The sequence below is a fragment of the Protopterus annectens genome, chromosome 4.part0 (assembly GCF_019279795.1).
Source record: "Protopterus annectens isolate FY-2018-M chromosome 4.part0, PAN1.0, whole genome shotgun sequence".
Classification (NCBI taxonomy): Eukaryota; Metazoa; Chordata; order Ceratodontiformes; family Protopteridae; genus Protopterus; species Protopterus annectens.
The window spans coordinates 598,796,290-598,815,396 of NC_056733.1; the positions used below are offsets into that span (position 1 = coordinate 598,796,290).

General features: G+C 43.6%; 1 protein-coding gene across 1 annotated transcript in view; it reads right to left on the reverse strand.

The window, feature by feature from the left end:
- The window catches only part of RFLNA (refilin A), a 188,297-nt gene that overhangs the window by 798 nt on the left and 168,392 nt on the right, over positions 1-19,107 (reverse strand). Inside the window, exon 4 of the mRNA XM_044068540.1 lies at positions 1-160. This exon is cut by the window's left edge and continues 798 nt beyond it. Within this exon, the coding sequence (XP_043924475.1) occupies positions 1-160 (160 nt within the window). The remainder of the gene's footprint in view (positions 161-19,107) is intronic.

The following is a 19,107-nucleotide window of genomic DNA, read 5'->3' on the forward strand; positions in this document are numbered from 1 at the left end:
CTGGCGGGGTTCCAATAGAACCTCTGACTTGTAGTTTCGCCATGTACAATTTGGCACTGTAATGAATGACTCACTGAAAGAGGTGACTGTAGGGATGGGAAAGTAGAAAATGCAGTCTCTGTAGTGCTTGTCTGAATCATATCGAATCTTCGAGTTGCATCTGTGAAAAGTAATGAAAATCATGAGAGTGACAAGCAATTGATATTTATTACTGATTGTCTGATATCTCGTGCAGAGACATGCAGTTTGCATTACACACTACATACTGAATATCAGAACCCAAGCAAACAATATTAGATATTGAATTTTTGTCTCTTAAATGCCAAAAACTATTTTACAGCTTTAAGATGCTCATGTCTTTTTATTAATGGTGACCCAGTGGGATTGTGTTTGTGTGTGTGTGTGTGTGTGTGTGTGTGTGTGTATGCTGTGTTCATGCGTGTGTGTGCCAGGACTCACTGACAACAGTATTCTGCATTAAGATCATGCAGAGCTATTGTCAGCTGAGTGGTTTCATATTGCTTTCCCAAAGATGAGATTACAAGGTATGTTCTTATGCCTGGTTGTTACACAGTGGCCATGTGTAGTGCAACGACACTGTTGTTGTGTCTTTCGGCTTTTCCCGGTAAGGGGTCGCCACAGCAGAACTCCGGTCCGCTAATGATTGGCAGTAGATTTTTACGTGCCAAGTTGCCAGCTCTGGCGCACAACCTTCAACGAAGGTACGCCCATTCACGCACGTCTCCACACAGAAGACGCTCTAGCTGATAATCGAACGGGACAAAGTCTTGCTGTGAGGCGACAACACTACCGCAGCACCACCACCGCACTTCCTTTTATTTGCAAGTCACAGATCAATAAAAGAAGACTGGAACTCTGATAACACCACCAACCACACAATGAAGTTATATTTTGAATGTCTAATATTAGGAAAGGATTTTAAAGCCAAGCAACCAAAAACTTATTTGCATGAAAAGTACATTTTTAAAAATCTGATTTGAATCATGTGTGCATGTGATGCAGCGGTTAGCGTTGTTGCCTTCCAGCAAAAAGTTATCCAGTTCAATTCTTGGCCGGAGTGCCTTCTGTGTGGAATGTGCATGTCCTCCCTGCAGTCGTTTGTGCTTTAAAGACATGCAGGTAGGTGCATGTATGTGTGCGCCTTCTGTGAAGATTGGGACAGGCTGGCAACTCGACATCCTAAAAATCCACTGCCAATCAACAGCAGACTGATGATCTGCTGTGGCTACCTAGGAAAAGCTGAAAGACTTTTTATTTGAATCATGCATGTAGCATCACAGCTTTAAGAGCTTCCTAACTTTCCCCAGTAAATGATGCACAAACTGCTTCTCTTATTTCCATGAAGACTGGGCACTTGTTTGACATAATTCATGTAAAGCATGTAGAAAACATAAACACAAGACACTGACACAGTCATGAAAAATGTGAGTGTTCTTATTTTGTGTCACACATTTGCACCTCTTAAAAGCTGGACGCAGTTAGCTAGGACAGCCCTGATATACCTATTTATCTGTCTTTGCTGACTGGATACACAATGTTACAGCATAAGATGCGGTTGGATAACAAGAATAATTGTAAATAATTTATACAAATTCTACACAGAATGGTAAAAAGAGGAACTCACACCTTAGATTCAGTTGCTCCAAAGACAGACCACTGTCTTTGGGGAACAAACGTTGCACAACAGAGTTGTGCGTCACAAGAAATATGGCATTGGTGTTTGTCCTTACCTTGAAAAAAAAAATCCCAATATGCCTTCTGACTGTGTGACATGACTAGAGACACCACATCTTTTCAATCACTTATTCATTCAGTCAAGTTTTAATTCATTTTGTGACACTTGCTTCATCTTATTCAGGGTTGTAAGGAACTTGACCCTGTTCAATTAACCAGAAACTAGTGAGTGTAAAGCAGAGAAATAACCTTGGATGGGACATCAGCTCATAGGTTCAAAGGTTCTTAGTAAGCTTATGGCCAAAGAAAGACTAAGAAGCTCAACCACATCACCTAGTACTACTGGGAAACTTAGCAGTGTGACCCTGCACCCCGTTAAGTAGACTTTCTTCACATATTGCTGCAGAAAATTTGCAGTCACCCATTTAGTCATCCAGCCTGTTTAAGGTTGTTAGGGAAGTATTATGCTTGACAAGAAAGGGCAGCCTATTCCAGAAATGGGGTATATGTTGGGTTTGCTATCTGTAATGCCATCTGGTCTTGTCAATGTGATAGTGTAGGTTTATGCCTCAAGAAAAGTTCTTTGCTTTACCACTTGTTCTACTTAGGTGAATGAATCAGAAGAGTTCTGAGACATTCATAGCATGAAAAGCTACGCACAGATCACCCATCAAAGAATGCTGAGAAATTCAAAGCATGAAAAGTTACGCACAGATCACCCATCAAAGAGTGCTGAGACATTCATAGCATGAAAAGCTACGCACAGATCACCCATCAAAGAGTGCTGAGACATTCACTGCATGAATAGCTATGCAAAGATCATCCATCAGAGTGCTGAGACATTCATAGCATGAAAAGCTATGCAGAGATCACCCATCAAAGAGTGCTGAGACATTCATAGCATGAAAAGCTACGCAGTGATCACCCACCAAAGAGTGCTGAGGCATTCATAGCATGAAAAGCTACGCAGTGATCACCCACCAAAGAGTGCTGAGACATTCATAGCATGAAAAGCTACGCAGAGATCACTCATCAGAGAGTGCTGAGACATTCATATCATGAAAAGCTACGCACTGATCACCCACCAAAGAGTGCTGAGACATTCCCAACATGAAATGCTACGCACAGATCACCCATCAAAGAGTGCTGAGACATTCATAGCATGAAAAGCTATGCAGAGATCACCCATCAGAGTGCTGAGACATTCATAACATGAAAAGCTACACAGAGATCACCCATCAGAGTGCTAAGACATTCATAGCATGAAAAGCTATGCACAGATCACCCATCAGAGTGCTGAGACATTCACAGCATGAAAAGCTACGCACTGATCACCCATCAAAGAGTGCTGAGACATTCATAGCATGAAACGCTATGAACAGATCACCCATCAAAGAGTGCTGAGACATTCACAGCATGAAAAGCTACGCAGTGATCACCCACCAAAGAGTTCTGAGGCATTCATAGCATGAAAAGCTACGCACAGATCACCCACCAAAGAGTGCTGAGACATTCCCAACATGAAAAGCTACGCACAGATTACCCATGAGAGCTGAGACATTCATAGCATGAAAAGCTATGCAGAGATCACCCATCAGAGTGCTGAGACATTCATAACATGAAAAGCTACACAGAGATCACCCATCAAAGAGTGCTGAGACATTCATAACATGAAAAGCTATGCACAGATCACCCATCAGAGTACTGAGACATTCATAGCATGAAAAGCTACACAGAGATCACCCATCAGAGTGCTGAGACATTCATAGCATGAAAAGCTACGCACAAATCACCCATCAGAGTGCTGAGACATTCATAGCATGAAAAGCTATGAACAGATCACCCATCAAAGAGTGCTGAGACATTCATAGCATGAAAAGCTACGCACAGATCACCCATCAAAGAGTGCTGAGACATTCATAGAATGAAAAGCTACGCAGAGATCACCCATCAAAGAGTGCTGAGACATTCATAGCATGAAAAGCTACACAGAGATCACACATCAAAGAGTGCTGAGAGATTCATAGTATGAAAAGCTATGCACAGATCACCCATCAAAGAGTGCTGAGACATTCATAGCATGAAAAGCTACACAGAGTTCACCCATCAAAGAGTGCTGAGACATTCATAACATGAAAAGCTATGCACAGATCACCCATGAGTGCTGAGACATTCATAGCATGAAAAGCTATGCACAGATCACCCATCAAAGAGGGCTGAGACATTCATAGCATGAAAAGCTATGCACAGATCACCCATCAGAGGGCTGAGACATTCATAGCATGAAAAGCTAAGCAGAGATCACCCATCAGAGTGCTGAGACATTCATAGCATGAAAAGCTACGCAGAGATCACGCATCAGAGTGCTGAGACATTCATAGCATGAAAAGCTATGCAGAGATCACACATCAGAGAGTGCTGAGACATTCATAGCATGAAAACCTACGCAGAGATCACCCATCAAAGAGTGCTGAGACATTCATAGCATGAAAAGCTACACAGAGATCACGCATCAAAGAGTGCTACGACATTCATAGCATGAAAAGCTACGCAGAGATCACCCATGAGAGAGTGCTGAGACATTCATAGCATGAAAACCTACGCAGAGATCACCCATCAAAGAGTGCTGAGACATTCATAACATGAAAAGCTACGCACAAATCACCCATCAGAGTGCTGAGACATTCATAGCATGAAAAGCTATATAGAGATCACCCATCAGAGTGCTGAGACATTCATAACATGAAAAGCTACGAACAAATCACCCATCAGAGTGCTGAGACATTCATAGCATGAAAAGCTACGTACAGATCACCCATCAAAGAGTGCCGAGGCATTCATAGCATGAAAAGCTATGCAGAGATCACCCATCAAAGAGTGCTGAGACATTCATAGCATGAAAAGCTACGCAGAGATCACACATCAAAGAGTGCTGAGAGATTCATAGTATATAAAGCTACGCACAAATCACCCATTAAAGAGTGCTGAGACATTCATAGCATGAAAAGCTACGCAGAGATCACCCATCAAAGAGTGCTGAGACATTCATAACATGAAAAGCTATGCACAGATCATCCATGAGTGCTCAGACATTCATAGCATAAAAAGCTATGCACAGATCACCCATCAAAGAGGGCTGAGACATTCATATCATGAAAAGCTACGCAGAGGTCATGCATCAAAGAGTGCTGAGACATTCATTACATGAAAAGCTACGCACAGATCACCCATCATGGAGTGCTGAGAAATTCATAGCATGAAAAGCTACGCACAGATCACCCATCAAACAGTGCTGAGACATTCATAGCATGAAAAGCTATGCACAAACCACCCATCAAAGAGTGCTGAGACATTCATAGCATGAAAAGCTACGCACAGATCACGCATCAAAGAGTGCTGAGAGATGCATAGTATGAAAAGCTACGCACAAATCACCCATTAAAGAGTGCTGAGACATTCGTTACATGAAAAGCTACGCACAGATCACCCATCATGGAGTGCTGAGAAATTCATAGCATGAAAAGCTACGCACAGATCACCCATCAAAGAGTGCTGAGACATTCATAGCATGAAAAGCTATGCACAGATCACCCATCAAAGAGTGCTGAGACATTCATAGCATGAAAAGCTACACAGAGATCACCCATCAGAGTGCTGAGACATTCATAGCATGAAAAGCTATGCAGAGATCACTCATCAAAGAGTGCTGAGACATTCATAGCATGAAAAGCTACGCAGAGATCACGCATCAGACTGCTGAGACATTCATAGCATGAAAAGCTACGCAGAGATCACTCATCAGAGAGTGCTGAGACATTCATAGCATGAAAACCTACGCAGAGATCACCCATCAAAGAGTGCTGAGACATTCATAGCATGAAAAGCTACACAGAGATCACGCATCAAAGAGTGCTGAGACATTCATAGCATGAAAAGCTACGCAGAGATCACTCATCAGAGAATGTTGAGACATTCATAGCATGAAAAGCTACGCAGAGATCACCCATCAAAGAGTGCTGAGACATTCATAGCATGAAAAGCTACGCAGAGATCACGCATCAGAGTGCTGAGACATTCATAGCATGAAAGGCTACACAGAGATCACCCATCAGAGAGTGCTGAGACATTCATAGCATAAAAAGCTATGCAGAGATCACCCATCAAAGAGTGCTGAGACATTCATAGCATGAAAAGCTACGCAGAGATCACCCATCAAAGAGTGCTGAGACATTCGTAACATGAAAAACTACGCACAGATCACCCATCAGAGTGCTGAGACATTCATAGCATGAAAAGCTATGCAGACATCACCCATCAAAGAGTGCTGAGACATTCATAGCATGAAAAGCTACGCACAGATCACCCATCAAAGAGTGCTGAGACATTCATAGCATGAAAAGGTATGCAGAGATCACGTATCAAAGAGTGCTGAGACATTCATAGCATGAAATGCTAAGCAGAGATCACCCATCAAAGAGTGCTGAGACATTCATAGCATGAAAAGCTATGCACAGATCACCCATCAAAGAGTGCTGAGACATTCCTAGCATGAAAAAAGTACAGTTGTGTACACTTACCATAAATGTAGATGTTTGCGTGTATTCACTGTTGCAGTCATTACATTTGGGTAATCTGCTGGCAGGTTGCCCTCAGTTGGCCTGATTAACAAAGTCTTGGGTCCTGCGTTGGTTGCTGTCCCTTCTTCCATGACGTCAGGTCATCAGGGGTATAAAACATGCAGCCGATGCCATTACATCCGTTTTTCTTGCCCCAGATGTCAGGTGCCCCCCAAATGGGGAGCCAAATATTTAAGTAATTAAAAACACAAAAAAATACCTCCAAACAAAAGTAAATACACCAAAAAGGCTTTTAAGCATAGTTAAGTAAAGTAGAGGTATAGTAATAGAAAAACAGGGGGTTGGAGGGTGGGTAACCAGGACTGCAACAGTGAATACACTCGAACATCTACATTTATGGCAAGTGTACACAACTGTACTATGTTCTTCGTATTTCACTGTTGCAGTTATTACATTTGGGTAGAATCCCAAAGCTATGGTTGGGAGGATGGATTTATACAGAATTAGGACTAGCTATAAGGCCCTGCAGGACAGCAGTGGCAAAGCCAGCTCTGGATTTAGAGAAGAAAGGTAAATGGTAATGTTTGGTGAACGTATGAACTGAGCTCCAGGTTGCAGCTTCTAGAATGTCTCTGGTAGGAACACCTCTGAGAAAGGCTGTAGAAGTAGATGCAGCCCTAGTGGAATGAGATCTGATCCCCTGGGAGATAGTTTTACCATGGTGCATATAGCAGAAACTAGCACAATGGCTTATCCATTTGGAAATAGTCTGCTTTGAAATAGCCTTTCCCTCTGCCCCTGCAGCAAATGCCACCAGTAGTTGTTCAGATTTTCTTAGAGATTTTGTCCTGTTTAAGTAAAATCTAAGTTGTCTGTGTACCTCCAATGAATGCATAATCCATTGCCCCTGTTTCTATGGATTGTGAAAGAAAGTTGGCAAATGAATGGTCTGATTAAGGATGAAGGATGGATTGGTCCTGAGAGACACCCTGTCCGCATGAAAAATAATGAAAGGCTCCACTGCCATAAGAGCCTGTAATTTGGAAATCCTTCTAGCTGAAGGGACTGCTAAAAGGAAAGCTGTTTTCCAGGATGAACTTTTAAGTCTGCAGTAGCAGCTGGCTCGAAAGGAGGGAGAGTGAGTTTTTCCAATACAAAATTGAGGTCCCAGGTAGGGGCTGGAGTTCTCCTGGGTGGCCTTAAGTTTTTGGCACCTCTGAGATACTGTTTTAGCAGTGGATGAGAGAAGAGGGGAGGTTCTGTGTTATAATGAGCTGAAATGGCGAAGGCATGGATTTTTATGGAAGAAAAGGACAGGCCCTTGTGAAGCATCTCAGTTAAGTATTGTAAAATCTGAGGAATATTGGGCACTGCTGTGCTTATCCCTTGTGATTGATTCCAGGCACAGAATCTTTTCCATTTGTCAGCATAAGATTTTCTAGTACTAGGCCTTCTTGCCTCCAAAATGACATCTGTCACAGTTTTGCTGAGGGATGCTAAGGGTGAATTTAGATGATTAGCCATGCTGCAAGATTCAAATTTGGAGCTGATTGTGCAGAATTTGGTTATTCTGCTGAGACAGTAAGTAAGGTGTCTGAGGCAGGTGCCACGGTGGAAGGCGTGACACATTGCGCACGAGTGGGTACAAGTGTTGGCGATGCCAGTCTGGAGCAATCAAAATAATTTTTGGTTTGTCCTGTTTGACTTTTAGTAGAACTTTGGAGAGCAGAGGCAGAGGGGGAAAAGCATAGACTGATAGGTTTTTCCAGCTGAATGATAGAGCATCCACTTTCCAGGCTTTTTTGTGATGAGTTCTTGTGCAGAATTTGTCCAACTGATAGTTCTGGAGTGAGGCAAAAAGATCTAGTCTGGACTCCCCATTTGCACGTCAACATGTTGAAAATCCATGGTTCCAGTTTCCATTCGTGTGGGTCCATGAGATTTCTGCTTAGTTCGTTTGCCAGAGTATTCAGCTTTCCTGGCAGGAATTGAGCTTGTAGTTGAATTTGATAGGTCAAGGCCGTGTTCCACAATGCCATGGCTAGTCTGCAAAGGGGGTAGGATTTTGTACCCCCCTGCTTGTTTATGTACCACATAACTGTGGTGTTGTCTGTCTTTATCATTAATTGTCCTGGATGAAGGTAGTCCTTGAAGGCTGTCAATGCATTCTGTACAATTAGCATCTCTTTTTGATTGATATGAAGGTGCATTTGATTTGGGCTCCATTTGCCCTGAATGCACTTCCCTGCCAGATAAGCCCCCAAAGCACAGTCTGATGCATCTGTAGTTAGGGTTTGGGTGGCAGGGGGTGGAGTGAATGGCAGTCCCTTGTTTTGGTGGCAGGCCTCTGCCCACCATAGGAACTCTATTTGCAGGCAAGGTATGATAGGAATCATTGTTTCCAGGCTGTGACAATGTTGACTCCATAAACTTTTTAAGTACCACTGAAGTTTCCTCATATGCAGTCTTGCATATGGAATTAGAAGAAAGCAGGAGGCCATAAACCCCAAAGCTTGCAGAATTTGTCTTGCAGATAGCAGGGTTTTTGTGGCCACCTGTTTGAAGTAAGTTACCAATTGAATTTGCTTTTCCGGCGTAAGGTAAGCCATCTGGGCAGTTGTATTCAAGCTTGCACCCAGGAATGTAATTTTTTGAGAGGGTACCAGTTGTGATTTATTTTTGTTTATGGTGTACCCTAGAGAAGTTAGAACCCTTTTACAAATGCCAGATGTTTTAGAAGAATGTCCCTGTTTTTTGTCTAAATTAGACAATCATCCAGGTATGGATATATTTGAATATGCACAGATCACCCATCAAAGAGTGCTGAGGCATTCATAGCATGAAAAGCTATGCAGAGATCACCCATCAAAGAGTGCTGAGACATTCATAGCATGAATAGCTATGCAGAGGTCACCCATCAAAGAGTGCTGAGACATTCATAGCATGAAAAGCTACGCAGAGATCACCCATCAAAGAGTGCTGAGACATTCATAGCATGAAAGCTACGCAGAGGTCACCCATCAGAGTGCTGAGACATTCATAGCATGAAAAGCTACATAGAGATCACCCATCAAAGAGTGCTGAGGCATTCATAGCATGAAAAGCTATGCAGAGATCCCCCATCAAAGAGTGCTGAGACATTCATAACATGAAAAGCTACGCACAGATCACCCATCAGAGTGCTGAGACATTCATAGCATGAAAAGCTATGCAGACATCACCCATCAAAGAGTGCTGAGACATTCATAGCATGAAAAGCTATGCACAGATCGCCCATCAAAGAGTGCTGAGACATTCATAGCATGAAAAGCTATGCAGAGATCACGCATCAAAGAGTGCTGAGACATTCATAGCATGAAATGCTAAGCAGAGATCACCCATCAAAGAGTGCTGAGACATTCATAGCATGAAAAGCTATGCACAGATCACCCATCAAAGAGTGCTGAGACATTCCTAGCATGAAAAAAGTACAGTTGTGTACACTTACCATAAATGTAGATGTTTGCGTGTATTCACTGTTGCAGTCATTACATTTGGGTAATCTGCTGGCAGCTTGCCCTCAGTTGGCCTGATTAACAAAGTCTTGGGTCCTGCATCGGTTGCTGTCCCTTCTTCCATGACGTCAGGTCATCAGGGGTATAAAACATGCAGCCGATGCCATTACATCCGTTTTTCTTGCCCCAGATGTCAGGTGCCCCCCAAATGGTGAGCCAAATATTTAAGTAATTAAAAACATAAAAAATACCTCCAAAGAAAAGCAAATACACCAGAAATGCTTTTAAGCATAGTAAAGGAAAGTAGAGGTATAGTAATAGAAAAACAGGGGGTTGGAGGGTGGGTAACCAGGACTGCAACAGTGAATACACTCGAACATCTACATTTATGGTAAGTGTACACAAAGTACAGTTTTGTACCTACCATAAATGTAGATGTTCGAGTGTTCACACGGCTGCAGTCATCACACTTGGGTTATCCTGCTGTCAGGCGGTCCCGCAGTCGGCCAGAGTTCCAAAGTCTTGGTCCGGCATCGGTTGCTGTCACTTCTTCCCTGACATCAGTGCACCAGGGGTACATAAGATGCATTCAACGCCATTTTCTTCAGTTTTTCTTGCCCCAGATGTCAGGTGTCCCCAATAGGTAGGCAATACATATTGCTAATAAAAAATATACATATAAAAATAAAACAATACCTTCAGTTACAAGCAAATACACCACAAAGGTTTTATAGGATAGAAAGGTATAGATAAATCCAGCTAGTTCAGAGGGGATGGAGGGAGGGTAACCTGGACTGCAGCAGTGTGAACACTCGAACATCTACATTTATGGTAGGTACAAAACTGTACTATGTTCATCGCGTTACACTGCTGCAGTTATCACACTTGGGTTGAATCCCAAAGCTAAGGATGGGTAGTGGAACTAAACAGGGTTTGGAGAGGCTAGTAGGCCCTGCAAAACTGCAGTGGCAAAGCCAGCTCTGGTTTTAGAGTATAGAGGTAAGTGATAGTGCTTGGTGAACGTGTGCACTGAACTCCAAGTTGCAGTCTCCAAAATATCCTTGGTTGGTACCCCTCTGAGGAAGGCTGTTGATGTTGCTGTAGCCCTGGTGGAATGGGGCCTGATGTTACCAGGCACAGATTTCCCATGGTGTGTGTAGCAGAAACGGATACAATGTCCTATCCATTTTGAAATGGTCTGTTTTGAGATAGCTTTTCCTTGTGATCCTGCAGCATAGGATACAAAGAGCTGGTCAGATTTTCTGAAAGCCTTAGTTTTATCCAAGTAGTAATGTAATTGCCTGTGAATGTCCAAAGAGTGTAGGAGCCTTTCCCCTTTGTTCTGGGGGTTTGGATAAAAGGTGGGAAAATGAATGGTTTGGTTTAGGGCCACACTGGATACCACCTTTGGCATAAAGGAAGGGTTAGTTCGTAAAGAGACTCTGTCTTGATGAAAAATGATGAAAGGCTTCACTGCCATTAGGGTCTGTAGTTCTGAGATTCTTCGTGCTGGAGTTATTGCTAGCAGCAGGGCAGTTTTCCATGATAGGAACTGTAGATCAGCTGTGAAAGCTGGTTCAAAGGGCGGTAGTGTAAGCTTTTCCAGAACAAAGTTGAGATCCCAAGTTGGTGTTGGTGCTCTCCGGGGTGGTCTTATGTTCTTAGCCCCTCTGAGGAACTGTCTTAGTAATGGATGTGAAAATATAGGAGGATCCGTGTTGTATTGAGCTGAAATAGCTGACGCATGGATCTTAATAGATGAGAAGGAAAGTCCTTTGTGCAACATCTCAGTTAAATATTGAAGTATCTGAGGAATATTAGGGACAAGGGGATTTGGCGCAGAATCTTTTCCATTTGTCTGAATAGACTTTCCTGGTGCTGGGCCTCCTGGCCTCCAGAATGACGTCCATCACAGCTTCAGAGAGAAGTGTTGACTGGTTGTTTAAGCAATTTGCCATGCAGCCAGATTTAAAGTCTTGAGCTGGCTGTGTAGAATCTGATTGTTTTGCTCAGTGAGCAGGTGAGGAATTGTAGGTAAAATCCATGGTGGGCCTTGAGCCATGTTCCTTAGTATTGGATACCAGTGTTGTCATGGCCAGTCTGGAGCAATGAGTATAATTTGTGGCCTCTCTAATCTGGCTTTCAGCAGCACCTTTGCCAGAAGAGGCAGTGGAGGAAAGGCATACACTGTCAATGTTTTCCAACTGAATGAGAGGGTGTCCATTTTCCAAGCTAGTGTGTGGTACATCCTTTTGCAGAATTTCCATAGTTGGTAGTTTTGGGGGGGAAGCAAACAGATCTATGTCTGGACTCCCCCATTTTTGAGTTATCTTTGAGAATACTTGTGGATCTAGTTTCCACTCGTGAGGATCTATGATGTTTCTGCTTAGATCGTCTGCCAATGTGTTTTTCTTTCCTGGCAGGAATTGTGCTTGTAGTTGAACTTGGTAGGTCAGTGCTGTGTTCCACAAGGTCATTGCTTGTCTGCATAGGGGGTAGGAGTGTGTGCCCCCTTGCTTGTTTATGTACCACATCACTGTGGTGTTGTCCGTCTTTATTAGGAGTTGTCCTGGATGTAGGAGGTCCTTGAAAGCTGTTAGGGCATTTTGTACAGCTAGCATCTCTTTTTGATTGATATGTAGATGCCTTTGGTCTGCAGACCATTTGCCCTGAATACACTGTCCTGCCATGTGCGCTCCCCAGGCATAATCCGATGCATCTGTTGTTATAGTTTGCCAGGCTGTGGGTAAGGTAAAAGGCTGACCCTTGTTGAGGTGACATGCCTGAGCCCACCATAGAAACTCCTGTTGAAGCCAGGGAATGAGTGGAATTATTGTTTCCAAGCTGTGGCTGTGTTGAGTCCATACACTTTTCAGATACCATTGTAATTTCCTCATATGCAGTTTTGCAAATGGTATTAGTAGTATGCAAGATGCCATGAATCCCAAGGCTTGCAGAATTTTTCTTGCAGGGAGTTGGGTCTTTGTTGCCATCATTTTGAAGTATTGAGTCAGTTGTCCTTGCTTGTCTGGCGTGAGATAAGCCATCTGGGCCATTGTATTTAAGCTGGCACCCAGGAATATTATGTCTTGTGAGGGCACTAGTTTTGACTTCTTTTCGTTTACTGTGTACCCTAGGCAACTTAGTAGGTTTTTGACAAACGCCAGATGCTTTAATAGAATGTCCTTGCTTTCTGCTTGAATAAGGCAGTCGTCCAGGTATGGATATATTTGAATCCCTCTTTGTCTGCAGTATGCAATTACTGGTGCCAGGCATTTTGTGAAGACCCTGGGCGCAGTAGATAAGCCAAAGGGCAGTGCAGAAAATTGGTAATGGGTTGAACCTGCTATAAATTGGAGGTATCTTCTGCAATTTTATCTGATAGGGACATGCAGGTATGCCTCCTTGAGGTCCAACGTTACTAGCCAAGCCTTCTTGCCCAGCATGGGAAGAAGTTGCTGTAGTGTTAGCATCTTGAATTTGGGTACTTCCAGGTATATGTTTAGAATTGAGAGGTCCAGAATGGGTCTCCTGGCTTTGTCCTTTCGGGGAACTAGAAACAGTCTTGAGTAAAATCCTTGTCCTTGCTCCTGTGTAGGAACCTGTTGAATGGCTCTCATGTCCATGAGAGCTGAAATTTGCTTTTGAGCCTCTGCCCATTGATTTGGTGGCAGGTTTGGCATTCCTTTTATCCTTGGCAAAGTGTGAAAGTGGAATCTGTATCCTTGAGATACAATATTTAGGACCCATTTGTCTTTTGTGATGATGTGCCAATTGTCTGCAAAAAGTGCTAGTTTCCCCCCCAAGGGAGCTGCCAAGAGGGTTTTGCTTGGTAGTCTGAGGGGTAAGTCATTGTGTTTGTCTTCTGGTAGTTTGAGACCTGTCTTCTCCTCCTTTTTGGGTTGTGGCACCCCATTGTCGAGGCTGGTAAGAGCCTTGTGACTGGCCTCTGCCCCTTGGGCATCTGTATCTGCCCCTCTGTGGTCTGGCAGAAGCTGGAAAGGGCCAGTTTTTGGTTGGCCAATTTCTGCTGAAATGAGGAAGTTGAACCTGTAAGAAATCCTTGACCGTCTGCATAGATTTTGCCTTATCCTCCATTTTCTTTAAAACTTCTTCTGCTTTTACACCAAATAAAACATCCTGCTGTAAAGGTGCATCCAATAACTTTGCTTTAACATGATCAGGTAAAGTTTGATCGTTTAACCAAGCATGCCTACATATGACAGACCCTGTCACTGCTGCTGTACAAGAAGCTTCCAATGAATCAAATCCACATTGCAAAGTATGTTTTCCCACTTGTTCAGCTGCATGCAACAAATCTTGCATTTCCTTGTAATCAGGCTGTTCTGTATGTGTGAGCATTTTTTGTTTTAATTGATATTTCAGCATGTGAAACTGACAATTTAAGGCCCTCATAGCTAGAGTAGCTGAGGTATATACTTTCTTTCCCCATCTGTCTAGTGCTCTAGAATCCCTTTCAGAGTGCACATGATTTTTAGCAATAGAGGCCTTAACCCCTTTGGGACCCTGGGAAATGGTTTCTGGGTCAGCAACAGGACTTTTATACAGTAATTTGTGTGAGTCAGGGACTCTGTAGTATCTGTCTGGTTTGGCTGGTGCAGGAGGTAGTGAATCTGGGTTAAGGCTAGATTCTGAATAAACATCATCCACAATGTCTAACACAGGCGGAATAACAAGTGGTCTGTGCTGGGGTAGTAAAAGGAACTCTCGGAGCCTTTTCTTAGAATCAGAGTAATCCTGGCCTTCCCAGTGGAAATGTTCCCTCATGGTATGTAAGGTTTCACCAAAAGAGTAGTCTTCTGGGGGAGATGCAGAAGGGATAGACTCTTCAGCATCAGAGTCTTCATAAGGGGGAAAGGAATATTCCTGTTCCTCAGAAGAGTCTGAGGAAATTGAAACCTGGTCAGAGGAAGCATAGTCCTCCTCCTGTCTTGGCCTTTTATCAGGAGGGGGATGGGAACCCCTGATTAGGGTAATTAAGTCTTCAGCCATCTTAAGCATCTGTTTCTTAGGCATGGGGCCTTGTACTGGAGACTGCTGCACAGTCTTCTTTGTTTTTAAAGGAGTTTTCAGCTTTGCATAGGATTTAATAGTGAGTGTAGTCGGTCTGAAGACACCTTCTGCAACTGAAGGCGTTTCAACTGCACCGGAATCTCCTTCAGGCATGGAGTTGGAAGGGCCTAAAGGTAAAGGTTGTGGAGGCCTAGCAATCTCCACTTGTGAATCGGATGTCACCTGGGGTTCTAAATCAGCGGTCGTCAGGTCGTAGGCGCCTCACTGAAAAATGGAGAACCAGTGAATGGCCTAGCAGAGGCCTCGGAGTCTGGTTTGGGTCTCGGCTGCCTGTCCTTATCTTTGCGTTTTTTATTCATTCCAGTCGTCGGTTGCTCCGACGGCATGGTATAATTAAATTTCCTACCAAAATAATGTTGGGTGAAATCAAACTGACGTTTAATAGTTCGTTTATTAAACCTAGCACAAAACCGACAACCTGTGACGTCGTGGTCTGGGCCTAGGCAAGGAATACAATAAGAATGAAAGTCCTTATGAGGTATTTGCTTCCCACAAGAAATGCAATTGCTAACTTTTTCTGACATCGGACTGAGGCAAGAAAAGGTTCCCCAATGGGGTACTTAGCTTTATTGAAGACTTCGGTCTGAAATTCGATTTGAAAATCTCAGGAGTCAGCCGACTGGCACTTGCGAACTGCTTCTGCTTCGGGCACCGCGCGGCAAGAAAGACTGAAGAAAATGGCGTCGGATGCATCTTATATACCCCTGGCGCACTGACGTCAGGGAAGAAGCGACAGCAACCGACGCCGGACCAAGACTTTGGAACTCTGGCCGACTACGGGACCGCCTGATGGCAGGATATCCCGTGTGTGATGACTGCAGCAGTGTAACACAATGAACATCTGTACTATGTTCTTCGTATTTCACTGTTGCAGTCATTACATTTTGGTAGATTTCCAAAGCTATGGTTGGGAGGATAGATTTATACAGCATTAGGACCAGCTATAAGGCCCTGTAGGACAGCAGTGGCAAAGCCAGCTCTGGATTTAGAGAAGAAAAGTAAATGGTAATGTTTGGTGAATGTATGAACTGAGCTCCAGGTAGCAGCTTCTAGATTGTCTCTCGTAGGAACACCTCTGAGAAAAGCTGTAGAAGTAGATGCAGTCCTAGTGGAATGAGATCTGATCCCCTGGGGGATAGTTTTACCATGGTGCATATAGCAGAAACAAATACAATGGCTTATCCATTTGGAAATAGTCTGCTTTGAAATAGCCTTTCCCTCTGCCCCTGCAGCAAATGCCACCAGTAGTTGTTCAGATTTTCTTAGAGATTTTGTCCTGTTTAAGTAAAATCTAAGTTGTCTGTGTACATCCAGTGAATGCAGAATCCATTCCCCCTGTTTCTGTGGATTGGGAAAGAAAGTTGGCAAATGAATGGTCTGATTAAAAGCCACACTGGATACCACCTTAGGCATGAAGGATGGATTGGTCCTGAGAGACACCCTGACCACATGAAAAATAATGAAAGGCTCCACTGCCATAAGAGCCTGTAATTTGGAAATCCTTCTAGCTGAAGTGACTTCTAAAAGGAAAGCTGTTTTCCAGGAGAAAAATTTTAAGTCTGCAGTAGCAGCTGGCTCGAAAGGAGGGAGAGTGAGTTTTTCCAATACAAAATTGAGGTCCCAGGTAGGGATTGGAGTTCTCCTGGGTGGTCTTAAGTTTTTGGCACCTCTGAGATACTGCTTTAGCAGAGGATGAGATAAGAGGGGAGGTTCTGTGCTGAAATGAGCTGAAATGGCTAAGGCATGGATTTTTATGGAAGAAAAGGACAGGCCCTTGTGAAGCATCTCAGTTAAGTATTGTAAAATCTGAGGAATATTGGGCACTGTTGTGCTTATCCCTTGTGATTGATACCAGGCACAGAATCTTTTCCATTTGTCAGCATAAGATTTTCTAGTACTAGGCCTTCTTGCCTCCAAAATGACATCCATCGCAGGTTTGCTGAGGGATGCTAAGGGTGAATTTAGGTGATTAGCCACGCTGCAAGATTCAAAGTTTGGAGCTGAGTGTGCAGAATTTGATTGTGAATTTGGTTGTTCTGCTGAGACAGTAAGTAAGGTGTCTGAGGCAGGTGCCACGGTGGAAAGCATGACACATTGCACAGGAGTGGGTACCAGTGTTGGCGAGGCCAATCTGGAGCAATCAAAATCATTTTTGGTTTGTCCTGTTTGACTTTTAGTAGAACTTTGTAGAGCAGAGACAGGGGGAAAAGCATAGACTGATGGGTTTTTCCAGCTGAATGATAGAACATCCACTTTCCAGGCTTTTTTTGTGATGAGTTCTTGTGCAGAATTTGTCCAACTGATAGTTCTGGGGTGAGGCAAAAAGATCTAGTCTGGACTCCCCATTTGCATGTCAACATGATGAAAATCCGTGGTTCCAGTTTCCATTCATGTGGGTCTATGAGATTTCTGCTTAGTTCGTCTGGCAGAGTATTCAGCTTTCCTGGCAGGAATTGAGCTTGTAGTTGAATTTGATAGGTCAAGGCAGTGTTCCACAATGCCATGGCTAGTCTGCAAAAAGGCTAGGAGTTTGTACCCCCCTGCTTGTTTATGTACCACATAACTGTGGTGTTGTCTGTCTTTATCATTAATTGTCCTGGATGAAGGTAGTCCTTGAAGGCTGTCAGTGCATTCTGTACAGCTAGCATCTCTTTTTGATTGATATGGAGGTGCATTTGATTTGGGCTCCATTTGCCCTGAATGCACTTCCCTGTCAGATAAGCCCCCCAAGCATTGTCTGATGCATCTGTAGTTAGGGTTTGAGCGGCAGGGGGTGGAGTGATTGGCAGTCCCTTGTTTTGGTGGCAGGCCTCTGCCCACCATAGGAACTCTAGTTGCAGGCAAGGTATGATAGGAATCATTGTTTCCAGGCTGTGACAATGTTGACTCCATAAACCTTTTAAGTACCACTGAAGTTTCCTCATATGCAGTCTTGCATATGGAATTAGAAGAATGCAGGAGGCCATGAACCCCAAAGCTTGCAGAATTTGTCTTGCAGATAGCAGGGTTTTTGTGGCCACATAGTACAGTTTTGTACCTACCATAAATGTAGATGTTCGAGTGCTAATACAGCTGCAGTAATCACAGATGGGTTTTCTGCCGTCAGGCGGGTCCTCGGTCGGCCAAATTCCAAAGTCTAGGTCCGGCGTCGGTTGTTGTCGCTTTCTTTCCTGACGTCAGTGCGGCAGGGGTATATAAGACACAGCCGACGCCATTTTCTTCAGTCTTTCTTGCCCCAGATGTCAGGTGCCCCCAGAAGGAAGGCAATACATAAATTATATATATAATCATGCAATGCAATATAATCAAAAATCAGTAGTTGCAAGCAAATACACCATAGAAGGATAACCCAATCAGGTTGTATGAGGAAGTGTTAGCCACTAGGCCTTTATTAAGAGGGGAAGGAGGTAGGGGAAACCTGTACTGCAGCTGTATTAGCACTCGAACATCTACATTTATGGTAGGTACAAAACTGTACTATGTTCATCGTGCATACAGCTGCAGTAATCACAGATGGGTAGAATCCCAAAGCTACGCACAGGGTGGTAGGCACTAGGTGGAACTGGGAGGAGCCAGAATGCCCTGCAACACAGCAGTGGCAAAGCCTGCTCTAGTTTTGGAGTATAAAGGCAGGTGGTAGTGTCTTGTGAAGGTATGCACAGAACTCCAAGTGGCTGCCTCCAAAATATCTTTGGTAGGGACACCTCTGAGGAAGGCTGTAGAGGTAGCTGTGGCCCTTGTGGAGTGTGATCTGATGCCTGTAGGAACAGATTTGCCATGAAAGGAGTAACAAAACCGTATGCAGTGGCCTATCCATTTTGAAACTGTCTGTTTTGAAATTGGCTTCCCTTGAGCTCCTACAGCATAGAACACAAAAAGTTGTTCTGATTTCCTGAAAGGCTTTGTTCTGTCCAAATAGTAACGTAGCTGTCTATGGATGTCTAAGGAATGTAGCAGCCTTTCCCCTTTGTTTTGAGGATTGGGGTAAAAGGTAGGTAAGTGTATGGCCTGATTTAAAGCTACCCTGGATACTACCTTAGGCATAAATGACGGGTTGGTTCGTAGGGAAACCCTGTCCTGATGGAAAATGAGAAAGGGCTGCACAGCCATGAGGGCTTGTAGTTCCGAAACCCTACGAGCTGAGGTAATGGCCAGAAGGAAAGCTGTTTTCCAGGACAAATATTGCAAATCTGTTGAGGCAGCTGGTTCAAAGGGAGGCAATGTTAATTTTTCTAGAATGTAATTAA